This window comes from Diaporthe citri, assembly GCF_014595645.1.
Source record: "Diaporthe citri strain NFHF-8-4 chromosome Unknown scaffold_1, whole genome shotgun sequence".
Classification (NCBI taxonomy): domain Eukaryota; kingdom Fungi; phylum Ascomycota; class Sordariomycetes; order Diaporthales; family Diaporthaceae; genus Diaporthe; species Diaporthe citri.
The window spans coordinates 4229365-4255085 of record NW_025064846.1 but is presented as its reverse complement, the minus strand read 5'-3'; the positions used below and the strand labels follow the sequence as shown (position 1 = coordinate 4255085).

The window sequence follows — 25721 nt, the reverse complement described above, 5'->3', positions numbered from 1 at the left end:
GTCGCAGGTCCCAGTCTCCTCCCAACATTCTTGTCTCCCCTACGTATCAAAGGCACAAGCACCACTGTACTGGCGCAGTTACAGCGCCACATATACAGGAGGTATAGGTGTCTAGCGCAAGACTGTTCACTGGGCAGATACTGAGTAGACGTGTCAGGTCTGTCCAGGCATAGGTTATCCAGCGCAGGTCCCGTAAGTATGAGCATGATAATTTTCCTACCATCAAACTCAATGTGAACGAGAGGTGTCACAAGCTAGGCAGATTTCGGTTCTCCTCAGGTACACTGTTCCTCCAGCGGACGAAGACCATAACACCCAGAGATGAGCGCGCATTCTCCCCCTTGGCGTCCTGCCGCATAAATGCACAGGTGTCGACACATGAGATTGCATATACTGGCACATGACTCCTGCCCAAAACAACGTTCAAAATTGCAACCTAAGCTATGCTCCTTGTTCTCATCTCAGTTCCACCTGATATTCCCGTCCGGTCCGGGTGCGCCCCCAAGACCACTCAAGTCCATCCCCAGGAAGTTGTTGATCTCGCCTACGCCGTCCGTCTCGAGGATGTTCATCAGTTCCATCTGCTGGTCGGCACTCAAGCTTCCGTGTCGCTGCGCCGCAAAGCCGAATCCTTGCGGCATGCCGTGGCCTCCGCCGCCACCGCCGCCAAACCCTCCCGGAACGCTGGTCGGACTCGTACTTTCATAGCTACCACCACCCATGATTCCTGAGAAGGCGGCGTTGGATGCGGCGGAATCATTCCAGACCCCGTGCGGCGAGTTCATCCCGTTGAATGCGTACGGTGAGATGAATGGCGGTGGAGGGGAGAACCAGTCGCCGAGTGTCGCTTGTTGTGGCAAGGGCCTTTGCTGCTGCTGCTGGGGGTGTTGCTGGTGCTGCTGCTGCTGATTTTGCCGTTGGCCATTGATAACGTGAAGAGGCAATGGAGGGACTGTGAATGTCGGCGTGCGATGGGTCGGTTGCTGCGGCGTTTGTTGCGGTGTCGGCTGGGCGTTGGGAGTCGACGGTGGGTCGAATCCCATGTCATCTGGAGCCGGCTCGTATTTGATGTGTGCTGGAGGTACAGATTGCTGCTGATTTGCGCCGACAGGCATGGGGCTGCTGTATGTCATCTTCGGTGTAGGGCTGCCAGTCGCGTCCGAGTACGAAGTTGGCGGTGGCGAGAAAGTGTTCGGGGCCGTGTTCATTGATTCCGGCGGTGTCGGAAGCTGATTCTGCGTCACGCCGACTGGCGATGATTGAGCAGGCGGATGAGCTGCGCCGCTTGGATTTAAGGGGTCGCCCACGTGGGGAGGTTCGCCCGGTGACGGCTGCTTGAAATCAGGCGGGAAGTATCCGAATGAAGGGCGGCGACCCTCAGTTGGCTCGCTGGAAGGATTTTTGAAGATCGAATTGGAGCGGAATGTGGGCTGCCGGAAGGGGTTTGAGTCAAAATTGAAAACATTCATGTCTTCTGCTGATTCCACAGTGTAACCAAACACAGGCTGCGTGAACACAGGTCGTTGCTGATTCTGTGCATAGGCTGATCCGTTTGATACGGTGGTGGGTACAGAGTTCTCCGATGCGGCTGGCGAATCATTGTCCACCAGTAACGGAGACGTGTAGGCGCTCGTAATGGAAGAGTCCGATGGGTCGTCATTGGTGTCGTAACTTTGCAGGCAGGCACGGCCGAAAACAGAGTAGAGTTGCGACGCATTCTTGGTCCCAGGCCACCGTTCAGAACATTGATCGATGACGTCCAGCGCAACATTGACGATGTTTTCCACGTCATCTTTGGAGTGGACTTCGCGGACCTCGCGGTACGAGATGGCCCACAAGAGAACATTCAGCGACATGTTCAGGGTAAGAACGAAGACCCACGTGATGTCGACCGCCGACTTCTTCACCTGTTGATTAGAGAGGTTGATTATATAGACCGCGGAGTCATAGCAAATTGCAGCTGAGCGACTCGACGGCCTTGGAATCTGAGGGGACGGCCGATGCAAACTTATAACCATGGTGTGGTACCGCCCGGTGAACCTTCACTTTTGTCAGTACCTATGAATTCTACCTTGGCATCATGAGGGAAGACGTCCTTACCATGGTTTGCACCATACTGGCTCTTTCGGGGCCGTATCGATCCAGTCCTTGATTTTCCGTTCCATTTCGATGAAAATGGGACTTTCAGCGTCCTTGGGCTCCGGTCGCTTTTTCTCGTACAGACACCTTCGAATCTCGGCCTGGCGTACACGCATCTTGCAGAAATGGATCGCGACCAACTTTTTCTCGCTTGCTGGGCCAGGGAGGATACCGTCCGGCGTGATATTCTCGTCATCAACAGTCTCGAAGAATTGGACATCCACGAAGTCGTCTCCTTTTGCAAAACCATTGGGTCGACCCATAGAATGCGCCAGTCCGAGTTCATTGCCAGTGACGATCCAACTCATCCGGCGACGCAGGTCCATCTGAAGAGGGTCAATCAACCCCATTGAGTACCCGGCGGATATTGTTTTCTCGTCAGCCAGGCCGAGTTGTTGACAGATCTTGGTCGCCAAGCCGATAATGTGGTACACAACGGTCCGGGTCGGGGTCAGAAGCGAATATGTACCGATAAGGACCAAGCACTGAAGCGTTTTGAGGTCCTTGGGACGGATGACATCTTCAAAGTACGCCATGGCAGCTACGTAATAGCTATCGGCGAGGCCGGCGTATTGAATATCGAGCTTCTGTAAGCTTATTGCAAGGACCATGCGAACCACGAAGTTTTTGTACGGGTCAGCATTGCCATTGTAGACATCTTGAAGGTCTGTGTCAAACTGCTTTTCATGCAGTGTCGGCGTGAAATACTGGGCTGCCACAATGTTAGTGAGCCGAGACTTGCGCGCAATGTGGCATGTGCCTGGGTGCAATGTTTACCTCGGGAGTTGAACACTTCGACGAGCTTGTCTGCCACCTGTCGTGCCGGTAGTGTCTGGGCCGGAATCTCGCTGACCATCGGGAAATTCTTCTTCCTGGCAGCCATTCCAGACGGACCACTGACACTTGCGCCCATGTGGACAATGCTTTGCATCCTGTCGAGACGATCCATTCTTCTCGCACGAACATCGGGGAACAGCTCTGATATGCGCTGGGAGTCTGTATATCGCTTGGCCTGGTCCATGAGCAATCTTGTCATGGCTATGCCAGAGCTAGGGCCCAGATAGCGCGGCGTCTCATCTGACTCGCTGAGTTTGACAAGACCGCCTGGACGCACGATGTCCTCTGCGCTTTCGGGGTGATCATTATCGTCGTCGGTGTACTGAGACAGCTCCGCCTCCAACTGACGTACCTTTTGTTGAAGGTGGACGACATAGTTGCGGTTTATCTTCTTGTTCCTCGTGGTATCAAAGTATTCGCAGACTGAGCCGGATCGTTCGCAAGGCAGACATCTGGGGAGCGTTGGGTCGCACCTCGTTTTGCGCTGTAGCGAGGAGATTCTGTCAGCCTCGTCACCACTCTCAAAAGTTCCCAAAGCCCAATAGAAGGAGGTCAAAGACCAGGAAATCAGTCCGGGATCAGCGAGTCCTCGGCGTCAGCGACCGCGTGTATGCAACAGCGGCTGGGAACAGAGACAGAACATGGATCCGCGAGCAAGGGAAAAACAAGGTACTTGCCTGTCTGCAGCGACAACATGCGGTCAGGGTGTGCGCGATGCGGTGTGAGTTGACGTCGCTCTCGTCATCCCGCTGTTGGGTGGGCGGCCTGCGCAACGACGGAGCAGACTGGGGCGGTTGGGAAGTGCGAGGAGGACCGGGAGGGTTGTAGAAGTACTGGGGAGGCCGAGGAATCGCGGAACCGAGCCCTTGCCGGAAGACGTCTGCGGCATCCATATGCGAGGGTTGCAACTCCTAAGAGGCCGAAAGAGGATCGATCGACTTGGTCCGCCGCGGCGCGTGTTATGGTTTGCAGGCTGGCAGGCTGAGCAGCCGGGGGTTTAGCAGTTGGATGCTGTGTGCTGTGTCTAAGGCGCGAGAGAGGATGGTGGAGGGCGTGGTTCTGAAGGCATGAGGCTGTACGAATGTTCGGAGACGGGTGGGGTCCACTGTCGGTTGTCGAAGGTTTGGGAGCTCTCGCGTGTGCTCTGCTATACAAATGGGTTACGTGATAGCAGAAGAGCAAGAGCCGAGCCGATAAAGTCAAAGATGGTCGATCGGAAAGGAGGAAAGGCGGTGGCGATGGCGTGCGGCCAGGAGGTGTGGGCTTGTGCGCTGCTCTGTCGTTGGTGGTGGTGGTGGTGGTGATGGTGGTGGTGGTGGCTACGGTTCGGGATGAGGACGAGGTTGTGGTTGAGGTTGTGTAGAGTGGTGGTGTGCCTCGATGTGCCTCGCCTGGCCTTGCGCTGGCCTGCTCTGCTCGGATCTGCGTTGCTCGTCAAGGCTGCTTGCTGCACACGATGCAGACGGGACGAGGTACAGTAGAATACGGGACTAGACTGGATATGTGCATGTTCCCCCAGTCAGCCAGTCCACAGTTCTTTTCTCAGCGGAGCAAGCACGGGATACGGCAGCAACTGCCAGGACGTCAGGTCGACTCAAAGGTGCAGGAACGTGGGGAGCAGGAGCACAGGTGGAGCCTCGCCCCACATTGCACGAGGGAGAAGCCAGGAAGGTCCTGTTCAACTCCCGAACAGGCTAGCACACTCAAGCCCGGCGGGGTTCCCCTTCTGCCCTGGCCTTCCTGGCACCTCTGCACCTCTGCTGGGCAGGCGCCATCTTGTTTTAGGAGCTCCCAATGCCTGTCACCAAACATCTTCTAGAAGGGTCAGGGTATATTCGCTCAAATATCAAGTCGGGCACTCCGTACTCTGACTAGACCGTATGGTCTTGTCTTGCTGGTCAGGACGAGGAAGAGAGAGACACAGGCAGGGCATGGCAGGGCATGGCAGGGCATGGCAGGGCAGGGCAGGGCAGGGCAGGGCAGGTCCCTCAGCGAGACGTGCAGTCTCCCACATCTTCTCTCGCCGCTGTGTGTGTTCCTTTTTGTCTCCGCCATATGGGGGCGATGACTTGAACCGGCAAACTCTCTGCCCGCTAGCCTTCCCTGTTCGAGATGTCAATCGTGAACTAAATCGTCTCGGTCGCTTGGCAGCGCCTGTCAAAATGCTTCAAGAAACACTCGCGAGCTGACGGGCGGGCGGACGGACGTGATGAACCGTCTCGCATTCGGTTTCCTGAGCGTTGGGGGCCGGGCCTGTGAGCCTGTGAACCTGTGACCCTTCCCGCCCCTTCGTCCACGGAAGAGACGAGTCCCTTCAACAACCCGAAACCAGCAGGCTGCAGGCTGCAGTGCACAGTTCGACCTGGCCTGGGCATCTCATCCGCCATCAGTTTCGCACCGTGGCCTGCCGCTCCTCGTGCTGGACATGACGCGCAGCGCAGCGCACGGCACAGACAGGACGTGGGCAGAGGGCCGACAGATACATCCCCCCCAAGAGCTTCATCTCGTCCTCCGAGCCAGCACAGCCTGCTGCTCGGGTTGAGTCGCGCAGGGTCTGGGATCGCCAAACCCACCGACCAACGAAACCGGCACGCGACTCTGAGATACTCCGCTACACAACCCGTCTCCCGACTCCCTCCACTGGAGCCTCATCATTTCGGAGCCCGGGCGTTGGACGTGCTACCTCCATTGCGTCACATGCCCGAAGCCGCCCATTGCAAACAGAGTTCAGCCTGCATCCTGCTCATTGTCAAGGCCGGCATGTCGCTGCGTGCTAAGCATCCATACAGGAACCTTGGAAGTCAGTGACGGTGCTCAGGCCTTGCGGCGTGGATGCTCGTTCCCTGGAGTGGGCAACCATCGACCCGATGTTCTGCCGTGGTGCAACATCTGGAGACGGCACATGGCGCGGTGGCGATGGCTTCCCTGCCGCGAGATCTCATATTAGATCCAATGCTCAACGGCCCAAGATCTTGGTGTCGCATTTGAAGCGCGCGACCATTACGAGCATCCGTGGACGACAGGTACAAGCATCCCTGGGAGGGGCCCGAGTACTTTGTGCTGGGGGCTTTGCACGTGCTAAGCCTGCCACAGCCTGACTGTTGGTGAACACATACGCGCACATGTGCAATACATAGTACCGATTCGTTACTGAGGAGGGTTTCGTCCTAATCTGGTGTCTTGCCTACCACACAGCGCCCGCTCACGTTCCAGCCGGCAAGCATGGGATGTTTATATGACTGCCGTTGGATGTATTCCGTCTGATTTCAGAAGACGAGTCGCCAACAACAAACTTCCCCGACATTCCGGGATACCTTGTTTGCCGCACGACCAAGGCTGTCATGTATTTGCTGTTCGGGTTCACCACACAGTATATAGCATTTCACATGCCTGTTAGACTACACCTCGTCTAGTCTATTATTAGACAGAACAGAGATGAGAGACAAAGCATCGGCATTAGAACCCGCATTCAAATAACCCTGGACAGCGGAAGACCTAGGCCCAGAGGGGCGATGGTCAGCAGCTTGTACCTTGGTGCCGCGGTACCCAAGTACCGTATGCCCTGCAGAAATACCACCGTGGTGGGGTCGTGTCTTCTGTCACCACTTGCCCAGGACGAACCTAGGGCGGCTTGCCCCCCAACCCCACCCTGCCCATTCGGTCTGGGAGGCTCGTTAGGCAAATCACCGCGCCGTCGGGTTCTCTCTCGTCGCACTGGCCGCTGCTATCCCAAGGCTGTCTCCTCGTCGCCGTCGCCTGTCGCAAACGAAGCTTCCTCGCCCATCCCGAATCAACACAGCCTTCATTGCTTCGCTATCAATCGCACCCTGCCTCTGACTCAGGTCGCCCGCCTTGTGTCTGTTTTCGACCCGTATTCCACTTGACCTTGAACGTGCCCGGCCCCAGGATCCCGCCCACCCCCTGGCAAACGCGAGCAAGGCCAACAAACGGCCAAGCTCTGTACCGTGGCGAGCCATCTTGCGCCAGACACTATTCACATCCTGCACTCTCATACAGTACCTGTGAAGCCAGTATTCGGACCCCTCTCCCTTTTCCATAGAACGAGGCTGTCCTTGCCGACGCCCACCTCAAAGGGTCTCTCGCAGTGCTGAGCTGGACTGGACTAGACTGGACACAGTCGCCCTCAACCCAGTGAATCAGATCCAAAGGAGCAGCGCCCCTATCTTCAAATATAGCAGCAAGACGAATGCCTAGGTCAAGCTTCTCGGATAACCCATTGTTACGGGTCTCGAGACCTGTATCCGCGTGCTCGAGATGTGAGACGGCGCCTCCCCCGCCTTTACCCTTGGTCCCTTTGTTCCGTCACTGACTCTTGCCCACTCAGGTCGAGCTGCGAAAGTGAAGGTGATTGGTCATTTCTCTCCCACCCGAGGTTCTTATGCTGAAACCATGTAGTGTGATGGCAAGCTCCCAGCTTGCACGGCCTGCGAGAAGGCCGGTCGCGAGAATGAGTGCTCTGCCGCAAACGACCAGTTCGCTCGTGGCAAGGAACGGAGGTACGATGATGTGGTGCTGCTCAGTGCCGGTTTCTGTCTGCTCCTCTCAAGACACGACTGACTGACACGCGCCCAGCTATGTGGCCGCACTCGAGCTGCGCATCGAAAAGCTTGAGCGGCGACTGAATTATGCTCGCTCGCGGAAGGCCTCGGTGGCTAATCACGAGCAGGACGGCCCGCTGTCCAGGGCACAGCCGCAGGACCGTAAAGACTCGCTCGCGAACATCCGGGCAGCCATACACCGAAAGGCTGAACGGAAACGAGAAAACTCGGATGTCAACTCCTTGATATCCGACTTTGGCTACATGTAGGTGCCGACCCCGTTGCAATGGCCTTATTTCTGGACTGACCCGGATCAAGGTCCATCAATGCCACTACCCGCGACTTTGAGCCCACCCTCAGCAACATGACCTTTGCTCGTCTTATTCTTGCGGCCGTGATCAATGATCCCTTGCCTGAGCCACAGTCCCAAAGCTTGCCAGAGAAGCAGGCCGCTCATTCTATCGTCCAGTACTACATGGCCAACATTTATCCTCTGTTTCCACTATTTCCTGGAACAGTGCTGCTGTCGGCACTTGAGGACATGTACCAGCAAGAGCGCCACGTCAATAGCGCAAGCAAGTGGCTTGTATACATGGTACTGGCGACAGGTTCCATGGCTCAGTCGCGGAGCACCCAAGATGACTTCTACAAGAACGGCGTAGACTTCGCGTCTCACGCCCTCCAACTAGCCGATCGTGCTCTGCAGCCTGGCCATGCCACTCAAATACAATCTCTCGCTGTCTTCACTCAGTACGCCATGCTGGACCCAGCGCATTTCGACAGCTGGCACTTGATTGGATTCACGTGCCGCGCCGTTGTCGATCTGGGCTTCCACCAGGACCCGCCAAATCAGAGCCAAGCCGACAGGGCGGCGCTCGATATGAGGCGCAGGACCTTTTATTGCGTATACGCGCTGGACAGGTTCGTTCATTCGAGGCTTGCTCCATTCCCCCGGCGTCAGGCACTGACAAAATTGGTTTCGCAGGGCAATCAGCATGGTGCACGCCCGCGCATTCTCTTTCAGCGACGATGCCATCAGGGTCGATTTGCCGGCCATGTCTGGCATAGGTCGCATAGCCTCCGTCGCCGGTACAATAACAGGCCCGCAGTCGCATGATCCTGCCATTCTGCTATTCCAACTCCGCCGCATCCAATCGCAATGGTACCAGACCTTGATTCAGTCCGACCCCAGCCAGCCTATCGAAGGTCACGACGGAGATGTCACATCTTTCATCTGGCAGATGTGCCAGGATATGCGCGAGTGGGATGAGTCCCTTCCAGATACGCTGCCCATCGGCATTCGGGAACTCTTTGATCTGGAGTTGAAGTACAGCTATGTCTACTGCTTGGCCCCGAGTGCTCGTGCGCCAGTTATGACGGCTTACGGGCGAATGTTGATCTTTGAGTATGCCATTGCTTACCTTGATCACATCTATGGCATTGCGCATGGAAGCCCAGACCCCAATCCATCTCTCTACACCTACCATGATGCGTTGAGGGTCTTCTTTATGGGCAGTCAGTTCATGGCAGTCCTACGAGACGCCGGTGACTCCATTCTTGCAGGGGCATCCGTCCCTATGCCACTGGCTTTACCGGGAAGGGCGCCGCCACCACCCTTTCCCACACGGACCAGTAACGATGACAACCTGACGAGAAGCATTCGCTGCCTTGAACGAGTCAAGTTGACCCTACAGAAGTACGGCGAGAGGTGGACCAATGCACAAAGCTTGATGCAGAGTTTCAACACAATCAGTGAAGATCTCCTCGAGAGTCTCAAGACGAAACAGCAGCAGGGTTTCCAATACGCTGTCGCTGCGCAAGCTCAGGCACAGGCTCAGGCACAGGCACAGGCTCAGGCTCAGGCACAGGCACAGGCACAGGCACAGGCACAGGCACAAGCCCAAGCCCAAGCCCAAGCCCAGGCCCAAGCCCAGGCCCAGGCACAAGCCCAGGCACAAGCCCAGATGCACCACCAGCATCAATATCATCACTCTCCGCCTCCACGACAATACCAACAGATTCCAGGCACGATGGCGGGAGCCATGTCCGGTCAGATGCCCCTGCCAGGGACAGGTCAAATCCACCCTCAGATGCATCATGGGCAGTACACCATGTCAATGCAACAGCAGCCGATGTATGTAACAACGAGCCCGCCGATGCACCAAATGCAGATGCCTCCCCCTCCCCAAGGGCCGCCGATGCATCACATCCCCCAGCGGGGGTCGCCTAATCAGGACGTCAAGTGGGAAAACGTCGACATCTCGCAGATGATGGGAGGAGGCGGCATGTGAAGGCAGAGCACTCGGTCTTTTGATTTCTTACATTGTTAAAGAGGGTCTGCTACGGCGTTGGTGAGCGAAGCACCTTCTATGGGATCTGGCGGCAAGAACGGGAGAGACAGGGTTACGACAATGTCTTTGCTGTTTATTGGATACTTCATGATAATAACGAATGCATCAATCGGAGTTGCATTCTGTCTGGGCTCGATTCTACTGGCCGAGTCCGTAATTTTCAAGTGGAGTTTGCATGGAGTATCTTGACATGCGAGCTCCCGTACTGCTGGCAAGATGACAAACAGATGTGCAGACAATAGAAGACCGACAATGCGACTGCGGACTAAGTTTTACGTGCCTGATATTCTCCGTCCAGTTTTCTTCCGCTTTGTTCCGCACATACCTAGGCGTCAATGCATCCTATGTCACCTCTTCCACGACCGCTCAGGAACGCCACCGCCACGTCTTTGCGCCGCCGGTTGGCGGTGCTACCCAAATATGCTTAGGCAGTTCCCGCATTTGGGCCTGTCCAGGGCCTCTTTGTACATGGAGCTCCGTCGTGTATCGTCCTCCGCGTAGGAACTCTCAAATTGAGCCATCGTGGCGCCCTTTTCAGATTATTAAAGTCCGGACACGGGGTCTCACGAGGCAAATGGCACGGGTCTAAATACAAAACCTAGCATTTAATAGCGATGAGAGCTCCAAAGCAGTTGTTCGCCCGTCAGCAGCTTGAGCAGATGCCATCATGGTGGCCACGGCGCGCCAGGGGCAGGATTCCTAGCAGAGAATCGCTGTGGACGAAGGGCTGCCAACTAAGAATGGAACAGGATATGAGCTAGCTCTTGGGTATCACGGGCCTGTCAAAGAGTCTATCCAGCGAGACAAGGATGGTCCTTAACTCGACTAAGCCTTAGGCCTAGGTGTTCGCCGGCCCGGCACGGTGGGGTGGATAAAAGAACTAGTAAACCAATATTGGTGGACAATGGACATTCGCGAACAAGTTGCAACACAATGGCCTCGTTATAGGGACCAAAGGACTTATTGTATGGCTGGGCCGCTCTTGTAAAAAGGTGCGCTTGATTATTTATATGCGTTGGTAGGATTCAGATGTCGATCAAAGATTCCGGTCAAGAGCAGGTAACTGCTGGAGCCTCGGTTTGAATCTACTAGTGAGAAGAAGGCATTCTAGTCATACAATCTAGAGGCTTCACAATGTCTAATCCCACTTTGCCATTCATGTTGCACCCAAAGTACTCTAGTTGGCAGCCAGGCCAAGCCGGCAAAACAGCCGGGTCTCAGCAGTATTCATACTCCGAGACGGAGACTATGAGCACGGATGGGGACAGAGCCGAATTTCTGCAGTACAGAAAGTACAAGTACGGTCAGTCACATCAGTCCAGTATGAATCTACTGGAGGAGATGAGTAAGGCCCAGGTGAACGACAAGCCCTGGCCGGAGAGTACTTGGGTTCTTGGAGGCGAAGTTCGTCAGGTATCTAGACAGCAACAACAAGTGGAAGAAGTTCGGGGCCTGCGTGCCTTTTCTGATGGGTACCCGAAAGGAACTCGTAGTAAAGTCAACAATCCCAAGAATACAACTACCGTTCCAACAACTGCTCCAACTTCTTCAACGCGCACCACTCACCAGCCACAACAACAGGTTGGTAGGATGCTCGGTCTCGGCGGCACCACACACTTGGGGCCTACCCGGGCTCGGTCCCAGAACCAGGCAGGAAATTCCACGCTGACAATCCGGACAACGAGAGCTCAAGAACTGAGGGCTCAGGCTGTGCGAAATGGGGTGACGACCAACACCCCTCGCGGCCGAGCAACGAATACCTCTCGTGCCCAACCGTCAGATCCTCAAAGCCCGTCTTCGAGGAGAGGTACGAAGGATGCAAATCGACCTAGTTCTTCTGTACGCAATCAACCCGACGGCGCTTCCACCAGAGGCACACCCTCTTCCCCGCCAGGTAGTTCCAACGGGGGAAGATCTGGTCTATTCGAAGGTTCGCAAGGCCAAAATCTTGGAGGGCTCGACTCGCGGCCAAGTAGCGCCAACTCGGTGAGTGTACCCAGCAATGTCCCAGACAAGTCGAGAAATACTAACTCAGGACTCCAAGACACTCCGGATGCGAGCGTCCAAGTGGGTGTTGAAATTGAGTTTCTCGTCGCACTCGAAATGAAACACAACGTTGGACCACCTCAGGAAAGGCCAGTTGATGAGCGGTACTTCATCCCCTTGGAGCAGCAAAAAGCGACGACGATAGTGGACGGCATCCCGGCTCGGCAATATATCTCACAGCTCCTCAGGAACTCAGGCATCCCAGCCGTGTCTGACCACGATCAGCGCGACGAAGTCCGTCAGGCCGCGGCCTGTTTCGAAGGCCCGCTAAACGAGGAGGATGAGTACGCGTTCTGGTCAGTTAAGTGCGAACCGGCTGGCATGGTCATGGGACTTGATGCAGATATATTCGACTATGTAGGGCTCGAGTTTGCATCGCGAAAACTCCGGGCCAACGCGGAGGGCTTCAAGGAGATTCAAAGCGTTATCCGTATCTTGCGGCGTCACGTCCTCGTCGCCACGAGCACGTCTTGTGGTGTACACGTCCACGTCGATGCTGCCACGCTCAATCTCCAAGAACGTAAGCACTTTGTTTGTCTCTATCTCTTGGCCGAGAAGGAGCTGTTCTCGCTGACCGCGCCGCACAGGAGAGGGAACAACACGTGGTGTGGACCCGTCGTTGAGAAGACAAAGTTGGCTGAGGACGCAGAAGATATCCTGGAGGAGGCGGGCGCTGATGACGGCGAGGATGGCCAGCCCCCAAGCGCTCGGAAAATGCTCACCATGAAAGCACTCATTCAGGAGTGTGCGAGCACAGAGGACCTACAGAGTGCCCTGTCCAGGAACAAACTCCCACCTTTTCACCGCGCAGCTCTTAATCTGAAGGAAGTTGGAGAACGGAGCTACACGTTCGAGTTCAGGCACTTCCAGGCGTCTTTGGACCCCGAAGTGATAGAGCAATTTGTCCGCCTTTGCGTGGCATTGGTCATGTCTGCGAAGGGCCTCGGTGGCCCCGAGCGGCCCTCTTTTGACGAAGTATATGAGGCATTTGGCCAGATCAAGGAGTGGAGGGACCTGCTGACAACCATAGGCCTGCAAGGTGCAATTAGCCATTGGGAAAAATTGCTCCAAGCATACCCTGCCGCAATGGAGGACAGTCCCTCCGACTCGTCTCGCATGGAAGAAGATGGTAGGCCATCGTCATTTTTCCCTCCATTAGATTAATTCCGGGTGTCGTTCGACTGCAAGATTTGGCTACGCAGATAATGAGTTGACTAGGCAGCGCGTTAACGATTTTCGGGATTTACTTTTGTAGTCTATTATTTCATCAGTTTTAGCATCTAGCAAAACTAATCACGCTTTGTTTACAGATCCATTCTAATTGATTATGGATAGTATTAAATGTGCTCGACTACGTGTCATTCTTCCGATGTGACTAGACGTAAGCGTAACTTGAAATTGCCACTTTTTGTTATTCGCTTCATTTCTTGATGTAGTGGTTGTAAGTTTTGAAATCGGGTTCCCTTTGATGTTTCTCCTTTTGAGATGGTCTAACTGTATTGTGCGAACTTGCCGTTGGACTTCTTCCTTAGTCTCCGTTCTTCGGTCGTGTGTTCGTGCTATGGCTTCAGCTTCTTAAGAGCTGTCAATGCCTGATCATGAAGATTGAATTTGTCGAACTAGCTGGCTTATACAATTCGGGGAGCAAGATTGGAAAATGTTTGGCTCGTAAGGTCATCTCCATGATTTTGAACTTCAATCGAGGCCAGACTCGTCTCGGAATTCTCTTGTCTCATTGGAAACAGTATCACTGGCTACGACGGAAGGTGTTTCAGTATGGAAGTTTTAGCATGCTGGTTTCTCTGCAGATATCACGCTCGCCCTATTTAGGTACCCGGCTGTCATTTCCAAGGTGGTCATCTCACTAGCATTCCTCATGAGCCTCGGTCTCCCCTGGTTCGGATCCAGAAGTTGTCCAACAGTCGCTCCCTCGGCCACACTTGCCTTTCGATTAACCACATCACCAGCGTCGAACGAGGGCGGCATTGACCTCAATTGAAAGATCTCACCGGGTGCCGGCTCCGAGATGGGGCTCTGATCCACTGACTGATCACCGCTATTTGCCACTGCGGTTAAATCGGAATTACCAGAACTTCCCGCGGTCGGTCGAGGCGGTGCTGGAAATGACGTCGCATAATGATTTTCGTGGGAGCCAGACGTGCTCTTGACAATTTTGGTGATGAGTTCGGCCATGTTCACTAATTCATGCTAATTAGTTTCCACTTTCTTTCCGGGTAGATGGGATATTGAATAGGGGCCAGTCTTGAATACTAACTCTCAATCGCTAATTTGATCAGGTACATTAGTGGATGAAATTGGATGTAGCTGTAGACTCTGTAGGAAAAATGCACAGTTAGAAAAGTGAGACGGATGCGCTGCTGCGTATATTTGCACGAGCTGGGAGGTTGATTCTCTACAAAGGCTAGTAAAGCTTGCTTACACGAAACTGTCGGGTAAAGACATGATGCCAATGAGTATAACCTGAACACTCGTCAGCTCATTTCTGACATTTTACCACAAGCAGCGTTTGGTCAAGCTCACATCTAACGACAAGGAACAAAAAATCATCACAAGATTGAATTTGTACAATGTTTCGTACTTGGTCAACCCATGAGCGACAAGCTCTGATCGAACCAAATATATGAAATATAGGTTGAGGCCGAGGTCCATCATTGCGAAGATGCCCTTCTCAACCCGATCCCATATCTCATTGAAATGGATCCAGGCCGGGCTGACCTGCAGGCGTGCAGGCATCCAAACAATGAAGACGCTGACGTTGACCAACCCGAGCAGTAGGGCGACTGCCCACTTCAGTCGGTTCACTCTACGCCCATCGTAAATGATGAGTGCGATACGGTTGATGATGATGTGCATAAGACATTGGGTCTGGCGTCACTGTGTCAGAACTGATGTTCCAGGTTTCAATAGCCGTGGCACGAGACTGACCTGTATTGTCCAAAGGCAGACTAGAAGAGAGGATACTGGGATTCAGCATAGATTTTGAGCCGTGTAGATACGTTTGGAAACTTACGGATGGCGAAGAACAGCCAGAAACTGCAAGGCTCGGGAGTCAGTGCACTGTCGACGTCGACCGGCTTCTTCAAGGGCTGGACGGTAGGTACCTTGGGGGTATCACGCTGTGGACGTATAGGTACGAAATGAGAGAATAAACGACGCTGGCCAGCCACACCGTCGTTATCATCAAGACGTAAGGATGGGTAAATAGTCGCTTGGAGCGATACAAGATCCGATATGCCTGGGCAACGATAGTGGTGGCCGTAAAAACGGCGCAAGCAGACGAAAAGCCGAACAGAAAAGTGATCAGGGTCAATGATGATGGAGGTGTTACTTCTTGCTTGTACCAAGGAGGGATGAGAAGTCCATTCATAGTGCTGGCATTGAATGCGCCGAATCAATGACATGTACTCCACACGTTTATAATGGAGTACTCTGCCATGAAATCCATCAGGTGCTTACAGACGGGTGAGAAGGGGAGTGGGACCGTAGGTTCTTAAGAATAAACCGATATCAATGGATATCAATGGCACGGGAACTACATTGTTTTACGTTGCGTCACTGTGGGCATTCTCGCAGGTCGGGTGGGTTCGAGGAGGGTGAGATAAACTTTCGCTTCCCAAACAACTCCCAGTGCGGCTCAGACTTCTGGGCCCCACCAGAGGGAGGGGGACCAAATCATTTCGTCTCTTTTGTGTTGGAGTCTGCAAGTGGCTTGCAGATCATCGGGAGCAACACTCGGATAGGAGAAAGCCTCTGCTTCACGCATTTTGACTGTGCAACTGACGACAAGGGCCGCACGAGGGGAAGGTGATCGGCAGCTCTTCAACGACAGGAAAATTTGTAGAAATCTGCCCGAGGGGTCCAAACTTTAAAGGAAGGCAGACGCGGGCGAGATCATACCCATTCCAAGTTATTGGCCTCTGACGTAGTCCGGAAGCTAATCACCCTTTCGATGACTTTACTCCAACATGGCGAGTCAGGCACTGACTCGGCAGGGTCCTCTAGCTGGTTGATGGCAATGCGTTGAAAGACATGAATGGACATGACCGGCGGCAGCAACCTGACGGGTCGCAGCCGTTCCTATTAAGGTTTATACCCGGGTTCGTTGTGACAGTGGGTCAGGAGACATGAACCGCCCCCGAAACTCTGCTCTTGGTGAGGAAATTAAGCATACCGCGTCGCTGCGGCATGGGAAAGTAGAATTTGGGTTCACGAGAACTGTTTCCAGATATTGTCAAAGCAGATTCATCATCAGCTTTGAGGTCATCACGATGTCATCATGGTAACTTGGAGAGCGGAACAGAGCCCGTGCAAAGCATTACTAGAGTCTAGACCTTGGGATCTCTTCTCACGCTGATCATGGCTAGGACTTGGTTGATCACGAATACATGTTGAAGACGTGAACTCGTTCCGCCGCCACCACCAAGGTAGACTTGCTTCCTTAAGAAGCCCTCGCACAGGCGCAAAATCTCTGGGAATATTTTCAAAGAGTATACGGCTTACTTTTGATACTCATCAGCGCCTCGAATGGTTCCCGTTCCGCCGGGACCGTAATTGCGGTGAGGAGCTTGCCAGCGGCCACTCCCAGAAGCGGTCCATGGAACTCCTAACTTCATCAATGCTTGCCGGTGATGTCACGGCTTGAGGAATTCGCAACGGTAGGATCTCGTGAGCCAATTTGCGTTACGTCCGCCTAGGGTTACATCTTACAACACGAACAGGAGGAGGATAGAGCTTGGCAGCACGGGAGCACATAGAAGACAGGTTGGAGGCGAAAACTCTATTCTTCAAAGCCAAGATCGCCAATCTGTGGGGGCGAGAAAGCGAACGAAGATGCGGAAAATACATGCCTCAGGCTGCCCACGGGTCAGGTCCAACCACTGCGCAGCATAGTGGAAGGGCCAACTTGAAAAGATGTACTTCGGGTAAACAAATAGCGTGGTGTTGGTCAAGAACTCTTCGGATAAGCTTCTCAGTTCAGCGAGTTCACTTTCCATCTTGACAAACTAGCCTTTCTACAGAATCTAGCCTTTACTTAGTGCAAACTTCCAATGTTTTATCAAGTGCTTCCTCCAACTACCGGAATTCGGGTTTTGGCTTCAATGATGCAAAAGAACACACGCAAGTGGGAGCTCACAGCCGAATTTCCAAATTCCCATGAGTCTTCGTATTAAATCTGTACGATCTGAAGCATTCTACCCACATTATTCGTCCAGTATCCATTGAAAGCACCAGTCATGATATCCCAAGTACAATTCCTTCCCAAACTCCTCTAAGCAATGTTCGCATACAGTACCAGTCTATAGGTATAAATGCGTAACGGGACATGAGTCTCCATTCCGCTTTTCTCTCTCTGCAATCATCTCGTCGACCTCGGCGGTGACCTCGTCAACCTTGGCCACCATGTCCGGCTTTTCAGCGCTGGAGCCCTTCAATATCCTGCCAAATACTGCCTTCGCCAGTGCGTCGACATCTCTGGCGTTGCCCCAGTCCGGCAGCGCGCACAGCCTCTCGAAGGAGCTCTGCAGTTTGTCTTTGACCGGGGCAGGCTTCACCGCCGTGACGTCAAGTTTCTGCTCCTCGAGGCGTTGGACGAATAGTTGCACGCAGTCCTTGGGCTTGAGGCTCTCGAACTGGATCACTTCTGGGAACCGACTGCCCAGCCCAACGTTTACCTTCAGGAGCTTGTTGATGTCGTCGTTGTAGCCAGCGAGGATGACCACGAGTTTGTTCTTGTACGCCTCTTTGGTCAGGAGGTTAAGCATCTCGATGAGGGCTTCCTTTCCGAAACAGTCGTCGTCATTGAGTCGGTACGCCTCGTCGATGAAGAGAACCTTGCCAAGTGCTCTCTGGAAGACCTTCTGGGTCTTGGGTCCCGTGTGACCGCGGAACTCGCCGATAAGGTCTGTTGTTGAGCAATCGTACACTTGATTGGTGGCCAACAGCCCCATGTCGTAGAAGACCTGCCCGATTCTCCGAGCTGTCGTAGTCTTGCCCGTGCCTACAAATTCTGTTAGTTCGCGGATTCTGCTGCGATCTGGGTGGGAACCTTACCTGGAGGCCCTCTGAAGAGGTAGTTGAAGGGAATTTGTGCGCGCGGATCCATGTCCAACGCCTTTGCGTTTTGCGCCATACGTGAGTAGGCCACAAGCTTCTCGACAAGATCGTTGGCACCCACAAAGTCCTTGAACAGGTCTCGGATGCGGACCTCAGCTTGGGTAGGTCTGTCGAAGTCGGCGTCGAAGTCCTGAGACTCCAGCAAGAACGGGTCATACTCTTCGGTGCACGAGGCGAGCCGGCCCTGCTGCAGCTCTTTAGCCCTGTTGAGGAGAATGTCGATCTCGCCGGCGTTTCCAAAGTTGCGGTGGTTCCTTGCTCGGGCGAGCACCTCCATCGCAACGTTCTTGGCGTCGTCCGGTGCGGTGTAGCTCTGTTCCTTTAGCTTCAGGTCGAGGATCTCGCGCAGTTCCTCATCCGTGAAGTCGTCAAACTCGAAAGCGGATGACATTGGGAACCTGCGGGTTAGGCCAGGGTTCGAGGCCTGGAACATTCGCTCCATTCTGTCCCTATATCCGAGCAGCAAGATGCACTCGTTGGGGCCGCCCTGGATGTTGGCGACCAGAGTGTCAATGATGGCGGTCTTGTAGATGTTTCCAGACCCGTGCTCGTTCGCCTCGTCACTGCTGTCGCTGAGCGCATAAGCCTCATCGATAATGAGGACTTTGCCTCTCGTTGAAGCGAGAATCCTTTTTGTGATGTTCTCCGACTCACCCAAATACTCCCCTATAAAGTCGGCCGGGCTCTTCACCACGACTTCTCCGTCGGTGAGCAGCCCAATGTCGACCATGATCTGTCCGTAGAATTTTGCCACGGTGGTCTTGCCAGTTCCAGGATTTCCGAGAAAGATTCTATTCATTGGGCAGTCCACAATGGGCTTCTCAGCGAGCTCACGGTCGTAGTTGATCTGGAGCCGATGTACCAGGGCCTTGAGGGACTCCTTCACGGACTTGAGCCCGACCATGGCTTGAAGATTCTTCCAGGCCTTGCTCTTCTCCAGAGCAGCTGTAGGTGGTGGTCCAACGATGTCCTCCATAGTGAGGAAAAGGTCATCGACCTTCTTCTCCGCTTTGATGGACTCTTCCAGTCGAGCGGCTTGTCTGAACAATATTCGCAGCAGTGTGTTCTCAACCTCACGGGCATTTCCGAAGCTGGAAGGTCCCCGACACCTGCCAATACGACGGGCTACGATTCGCATGTACACACCACTGGAACCTTTGTCGACCTTCATCTTGCCATTGAACTTGTCGTGAAGCTGCTTCTCAAGGATCTGGAGCAGCTCCACATCCTGATAGTCGTCAAAGCTGATTGTGAACGGAACCCGGCTCTGCAGGCTCTTGTTGTGGGTCATGAATGTCTCCATGTCCTTTCCGGACCCCGTGAAGATGAAGATGACTTGCCCTTGTAGCCTGTCCATCTCAGTCACGAGATAGTCGAGCACTTTGCGGCCTGTGCAGCTGATATCAGGACGGAGAATGTGGGCATCGTCTATGAACACGACACCTCTCTCATCGATTGCGCTGATAGCGTTCTTGAGTTCGTTGATGCCCTCGTACACGAGTTTTGAGCCGGAAGAGGTTGTCAACATATCGTCGGCAAGCTCAAGTGATGACAGGAATTTGGCGTAATGTTTGGCTAGAGTTGTCTTCCCGGTGCCAGAGTTTCCCACCAAGACAGTGTTGAATCGCTCTTTGGACAGATTGACGTCCTGGCGCCGGGCAGTGTCGACCAGGGTCTTGATTTCGAGCATCTTGGTCTTCACAGACTCGAGCCCGATAAAGTCCATGATTCCGTCAAGGTGAGTGTTAGATTCCTCCCTTGACTTCTTCCGGTCCTCCCATTCCTGCTTCGCCTTGGAGCTGAGGGTGGGCCAGGCGTTGTTATCCTCTGGCTCGCTCTCCTTGTCCACGTCAGCTGCTGCGGAATCAGACTCTTTTTTGTCTGGGTCGGCATCGTTGTCTTCTGCGTATTTATCTTCCGCTTCCGCAGTTGGTGTTGCCTTCTCTGGCGATGCCTCTTCCTCTGCGTCCTCCTCGTCGTCACTCGTCACGTACTCATCGTCTTCGAGCTCCTTCTGGCATAGGCGCTCCAGTTGTTTCTGAAGTGCTTGTAGCTTTTGCTTTTGCTTTTTCTGGTCTCGTCGTGACCGGAGGACTTCTCGTTGGTGGGAAATCTCCTCCATCAAGTCCTCGACCTGCTCCTCATGCTCCTTCTTCCTTTCTTCTCTCTTTTTCTTCAGCGCAGCGGACCGCTGTGACTTGGCATCTTTGCTTAGCTTCTTCGCTACGCTATTTGCCGGAGTCTCGTCCTTTGCTCTGGGGTGCGATGCTGATTCCGATACTCGACTAAAGTCTAGCTCCGGCTCCCCGGTTGACTTAACGGCCTCGTGCGCCGTTTCGATTGCAGCTTCCACCGGCTTGGCGTTCTCGCTATTTGGGGCTGCGGGTGGTGGAGAATCTTTTGCAGGGGTTTCTGTGCGATCTTCCCCTGGGTCCTTCTCGGACGGAATCAAGAGGCTTGGCTTTAAGGTGTTGACTTGATTCCCTCCTTCAGCGTTGTTTCGGGTCTCTGATACGTCATCTTTGGCTTTCGCTACCAGGTCATCTGCACTGTTCGAATCCGCTACCGAACTGGCATCACTGGAGCTGTCCTTTGATTCCGAAGTGGCAACAGAATCATCACTTCCGGTTTGACTTGAGTCTGATGTCGAAGAACAATCCGAGTGGTCTTGCGTCGTATTCTTGTCGCATTCTGAGCCGAGCTTCAATATAGTGCCCTTGAGAAGTGCATTTTGCAGAGCCAAAGCATAGAGCCGAGGAGTCGGGTCGTTCTGTGCAACCGTTGTTTGCAAAGTGCAGCCTGCTGCCTCACAAGGCTTCAGGGCGTCCCTAAATTTGGATGTCAACAACACAGCTTGCTACGCCTATCGCGCCAGAGAGAACATGGTTGAAGGCGGAATAGATGCCTCGATTGGTCACTTACCTCTGCACTAGTCCCGCATCCTGGCTGTACTCGACAGAGAAGTTGCCGGATAATCTCAAGACAGCCTTGGTATTCTTGTGATTTTCGCAGGCTACCTCAATGCATGTGTTCAACGCATACTGGCCTTGCCCAAGATCTACACCGGTTTGGGGGAACGACTCCTTGGTCGTTTCAGACGTTGGACTCTGATGCACAGATTCCCTAGTAACCGCCATGTCGAAATGCCAGTAGTTGGGTAACACAAAGAATTCAATTCGGGCAGAATGAAGATCCCAGAGATCGAGGGCGAAAGTGCATTTTTCTCCTTGTTGCCAATCCGGGGAACAGGAACGGCAGCCTATTAGTACCGTGCGGTCCGGCACCGACGAAGAGCCTCATCCGGGGTAATTCGTACACTTCCAGGCAGTACTGAGGCATCCATTCACGCTGGGGCTGAGACCCTTGAGGCCAACAATACCCACTCATGCAGGCAGCTAGGCCAATGTGTCACGAGTCTACGGGCTTACGCGCATGCAAGTGATTGAGGGCGCCGCGTCTCATTGGCCGCATCACGCTGCAACACCTGCAACGAAAGACTGCGCCGCTCCAGGTGGCCGATGCAATGCAGCCGTTGCTGCCTAAGCCGACCTGCGTTGGCGGCCTTTCTCTGCGCAGCGAAGCAGGCAGAATCTGAGGCTGACTTGAAAAGCGGCCTGGTATGCACAAGGGTCCCAAACTGTTGGTCCATCTAAGCGAATCTGGGCGCGCGCCACGACCAGTCAACATGCGGTGCGCATGCGCAGATTGTACTCGTCACTCGTCGACCCACGCAACCCCCGGCAATGAGTCGCCTTGCCGAAAAGCGGCTGGACATCGATTCTTCATCCACAACTGAGACGTGGCCAAAGGCGGTCGATTCATTTTGCTTTTTTGGCGCCACGGGGTCGCACTTTTACCAAGTCATGGGCGGCCCACATGAAGGACGAGGCACTGCATTGATTAAATGGTATGACAAGTCTGACCATAGTTATTGTGGCACCTTCTGGCCAGAATGCAAAAACTACGGATAACCATGCCCGTGAGGTATTGTACCTATGTAGTCATCAGTAGGTAGGTAGTACGAATCCGCGTTCAAGTAAATGACACTGCGTATAATCAACCTTGGAACTGGCCCGAAGAACGGAAGATAGATTGTATAATGGCGGGTCCAACGTATATCGCGGATACGGGGCCACGAGACTATAGAATATCGAGTGGACAAGAACCACTGTACAACTGTGGAAGTTGCCCGTAACGAAAGTGCCAAAATGCGGCACGGCCGATGAAGATGGCAAAATTGTCGACAGTGCACGATCGGTCTTTGCGTGATAACGAGTGGTTCCGTTAAATGACCCCTGCGTTAAGATCGCGGGAAAGGAGACAAGCTCTAATAGTATGGAGTATTATCTCTTGGAATTACATACGATTTGTTACAGTCTATCTTGCGTGCGCTGATACCTATGACTTTCCAGCTTTCGACCGATGATAATCAGACGAGATTCAAATGGAATTGATCTGGAGTCACTCGATGCACACTACTACAATTTCATCTGTGGATAACGGACACCAACTGTCGCTCCACATGCAGTGAACCTCCGAGGTGCCTGACCTTTGGTAGAGAAGGCCAGGCAGAGCCCATGGACCAAGATCACAGACGTAATTGGAGATGTATCCTTCAAGCTGGGATTGAACAGGAGCGAACGTCAGACTACATCGCAGCAGGATTATTCCAAACGCTCCATGCGAGCACATACCTGTTGTTGTCCCGGTGTGAACACCAGTGTTCAATTCTGGGATTGGCTTGGAACGATAAGTTAATGGAATGAAGATAGACACCCATGTCATGACGCATGAAGCTTCTCGCGATAATCCTCATTTAGATATATTAAACACCTATCAACCAGTCGCGCAAATCAGGCCGGAGTATTCACTTTGTTTCAAGGAACCTGACACTGTTTTTAGCACCCCAATGAACGTCACCGTTTCGGAAGCTCCCACGGTTTGGATGGGCAGCCAAGATGATTGGGCTCTGCTCGGATCCCCCGAAACCCCCGTCCAACGGTCCCGGCGACCGAGTCGGTCAGCATCTAAATCAGAATCCCCGAGTGCGTCTGTTCGTACGCATGTTCATGCCCACGTGCGAGCCGGCAGGGCCATTCCCTGCGCGGGTTGAGGCTGGCGACCCCGGGACTGACTCGGCCATTCTGGGTCGTCTGTCCTTGGCAGGAGGCGCGAGATCGTTGGATGCGCGGCCTATCGCCCGATGGGAGATTGTCATCCCCCTCCTTTCTTGAAAATGAAGGCCTCCAGACGGGAATCCGAGCCCCTCCTCCGCATAGGATGGATCGGGCCCGCTTCGGATGAAATTTACCAATCTCGATACTTCCGATGCAATGCGACCAATCTCAAAATTGGTAGTTGCTGGTCTTTGGAACCTGCGTTCTTTGAGCATTACTCGGTCCCTCACCGTAGATAGCATAGTCGGTATTTCTCTCACCGGGCTCCGAGGGCTGTGTGTTCTTCCGGAGGACCAACACTCACAAATTGTGGGGCGCGAATGTCGGCAATGGGGAACAACGTCAGTGAACGTCTCTTTGTGGGTTCAATACGGGACCGACTTCAAGAGAGGCTAGAGCGTCCGGCCGCTAACCAGTATCTGTGGCGGTGGATGTTAGCGCTCGGTGTGTGTTTCAAGGAGGTTCCAACGGAAGCCCTTGTCACAACGCGGTTCAAAGAGAATTCCAACTCAAAGCCAGAACTCCGAGAGAAGTCCTGGCGAAACAAAGTGAAGCGACCACAAGGCGAATTCGTGCGCGGGGAGTCTGCGGTCTTGCAATAGGAGTTGGTAATATGTATTCATCCAGCCAACCGAATCGAAATCTACATCAAGTAGTTATAGCCTCATTACATGGAACAGCGATGCGATCGTTTCCCAGTCCCGACCCCATGTCGCTGTGTCTATTTCCCAATAATATGCAAAAGCTCATCATCGTGTATGTCATCATCCGTCCGCCCAACCCCCGCCTCGTCGCCCAAACAATGCGCACCACCGCATCATCAGTGTTTCGCGGCAGCAGGCTCAGCAGCAGCCGGCTCAGCAGCGGCACCGGCACCACCCAGGGAGCTCATGCCGGCCGCGGACAAGGACAGGACGTTCTCCGAGCCGGGGGCGTTCTGAGCGAAGCGGGCGTTGTGGCCAATGACGCTGCGCGCGGCCTTGTACGTGTCGAGGGTCACCGAGAGCGGCTCAGATGCGACAAACCAGCTGACGCCTTCGGAGCACGGGGGAGTAGTCAGGGACCCGGAGTAGCTGAGAGACGTCATGTTAGCACAAGGTACTCACTTGTTAATAGATGTGACGGGATTCTTTTTGTTTTAGTCTTACCTCTGGAAGGTGGTCTCGCCGAGCATGGCAACGAGGCCGGACATGGCGAAAGCCGGTGTCTTTGTGGCGGTGCCAGGGTTTGAGATGTCACCGACGGACGACAGGACGGTCTCGAGCATCTCGGATGCGACTTCGGCTGGAGTAGCGGTAGGTTCAGCATCCACATCGATCACTTCTGGGGCTTGAGAGTTTGACGCGCGCGCTCGGGAACATTTCTTGCCACTCCTCTTCTCGCTCCGGGATTGGGGTGTGCTTGGTGTTCTTACCGGCTTGACGCTTGGCCTTCTTAGCACCAGGTACGGCGGCGGCGGCGGGGACTGCGGCGGCGGCGGCAGTGTTGATGTCGAGGTAGACGCCCATGACGGCGATCTGGGCGTCCGCGCTGGCGAAGACCATGTGCATCTCCATGGCCATGCTGGTGCCGTTGTCGAGATGCTCGCTGGGCAGGTGGAAGTGGAACTGCTGGAACTCAAAGGTCTGGTTGCTGCTGGCAAGTCTCATGCTGCCGCCCTCGCCGACGACCTCGACGGTCGTGCCCAGGTTCTCAAAGGTAGCACCCTCAGCAAAGTCCGGGATCTCGACGGCGAGCTCAGAGCCAGCAACCTCTGTGAAGGTACCGGCCGTCATGTCGATGGGTGACTGGTTTGTCCCTGTTGCGCAAGCGCCGTTGGTGGTAGTGTTCAACAAGTGCCAGCTTGCGGGTCCCTTTTGTGAAGTCCTGTCAGTAAATATTCCAAAAAAGTTTTCAGAATGAGATGTGTAGCATACGATAGTACCACTGTAGCCAAAAGTATTCACAGGGACCTCTCCCTCCTCAGCACGAGGCATCAGGGGAGTGCCATATGCGCAGGAGGCAGCGACCTCTGTTGCGGCAAAGGCCGCAACCAGCGCGGTCCGGAGCATAGACATTGTGTATATGTCGAAATTGTACAGAGTGAGATCTCGTGGCCGGAAGAGTGTGGCGCAACAACAACAAGGATATTGGCAATGTAAGCACAAATAGCTTAAAAGAGAGAGAGACTTCTTGTAAGTGCAAGAGAGCGATTGGCTATCTGTGCCCGGCTGGTCGGATGCGTGAGATGAAGGAACGAAATCGACCCATTTTGGCTTTGAGGATCGGGATTCTTATTATTCTTTATACGCGCCGAGAGAAATCCGGAAGGGGGGGGGGTTGGTCCTCTTACCGGGGAGTGTTTGTGGTGTGGTGGTTCCGAAGCGAAGGAGGCCCTGAGGGGGGACGACACAGGCTGTTGCTTGGCAGCCCCCCGGAGCCCACAGAAGAGACCGTTACTCGATACCCCATCCGGCTTGGAAATCGGACCACATTTC

At 54.0% G+C, this 25721-nt stretch overlaps 6 protein-coding genes across 6 annotated transcripts; 2 read left to right on the top strand and 4 right to left on the bottom strand.

Moving 5' to 3' along the window:
* Positions 1-461: 461 nt before the first annotated feature.
* INS49_001166 (uncharacterized protein) lies at positions 462-3672 on the bottom strand (the record flags this gene model as incomplete). The annotated part of the gene is made up of 5 exons (XM_043161999.1): positions 462-1907; positions 2118-2851; positions 2917-3399; positions 3450-3460; positions 3650-3672. 5 exons carry the CDS (start codon positions 3670-3672, stop codon positions 462-464), a joined length of 2697 nt encoding a protein of 898 aa, XP_043030505.1.
* Positions 3673-7183: 3511 nt separating this feature from the next.
* Positions 7184-9826, top strand: INS49_001165 (uncharacterized protein; the record flags this gene model as incomplete). The annotated part of the gene is made up of 6 exons (XM_043161998.1): positions 7184-7253; positions 7322-7341; positions 7393-7493; positions 7570-7800; positions 7854-8456; positions 8521-9826. 6 exons carry the CDS (start codon positions 7184-7186, stop codon positions 9824-9826), a joined length of 2331 nt encoding a protein of 776 aa, XP_043030504.1.
* Positions 9827-11020: 1194 nt separating this feature from the next.
* On the top strand, positions 11021-13162 carry INS49_001164 (uncharacterized protein; the record flags this gene model as incomplete). The annotated part of the gene is made up of 3 exons (XM_043161997.1): positions 11021-11189; positions 11931-13061; positions 13155-13162. 3 exons carry the CDS (start codon positions 11021-11023, stop codon positions 13160-13162), a joined length of 1308 nt encoding a protein of 435 aa, XP_043030503.1.
* A 555-nt stretch (positions 13163-13717) lies between these two features.
* On the bottom strand, positions 13718-15320 carry INS49_001163 (uncharacterized protein; the record flags this gene model as incomplete). Its single annotated transcript, XM_043161996.1, has 7 exons — positions 13718-14130; positions 14208-14266; positions 14373-14413; positions 14474-14818; positions 14879-14898; positions 14964-14986; positions 15055-15320. 7 exons carry the CDS (start codon positions 15318-15320, stop codon positions 13718-13720), a joined length of 1167 nt encoding a protein of 388 aa, XP_043030502.1.
* Positions 15321-17250: 1930 nt separating this feature from the next.
* INS49_001162 (uncharacterized protein) lies at positions 17251-21204 on the bottom strand (the record flags this gene model as incomplete). Its single annotated transcript, XM_043161995.1, has 3 exons — positions 17251-17951; positions 18005-20895; positions 20990-21204. The coding sequence occupies 3 exons, from the start codon at positions 21202-21204 to the stop codon at positions 17251-17253; spliced, it is 3807 nt and encodes a 1268-aa protein (XP_043030501.1).
* Positions 21205-24064: 2860 nt separating this feature from the next.
* On the bottom strand, positions 24065-25301 carry INS49_001161 (uncharacterized protein; the record flags this gene model as incomplete). The annotated part of the gene is made up of 4 exons (XM_043161994.1): positions 24065-24317; positions 24393-24528; positions 24566-25097; positions 25161-25301. The coding sequence occupies 4 exons, from the start codon at positions 25299-25301 to the stop codon at positions 24065-24067; spliced, it is 1062 nt and encodes a 353-aa protein (XP_043030500.1).
* Between the last annotated feature and the right edge of the window lie 420 nt (positions 25302-25721).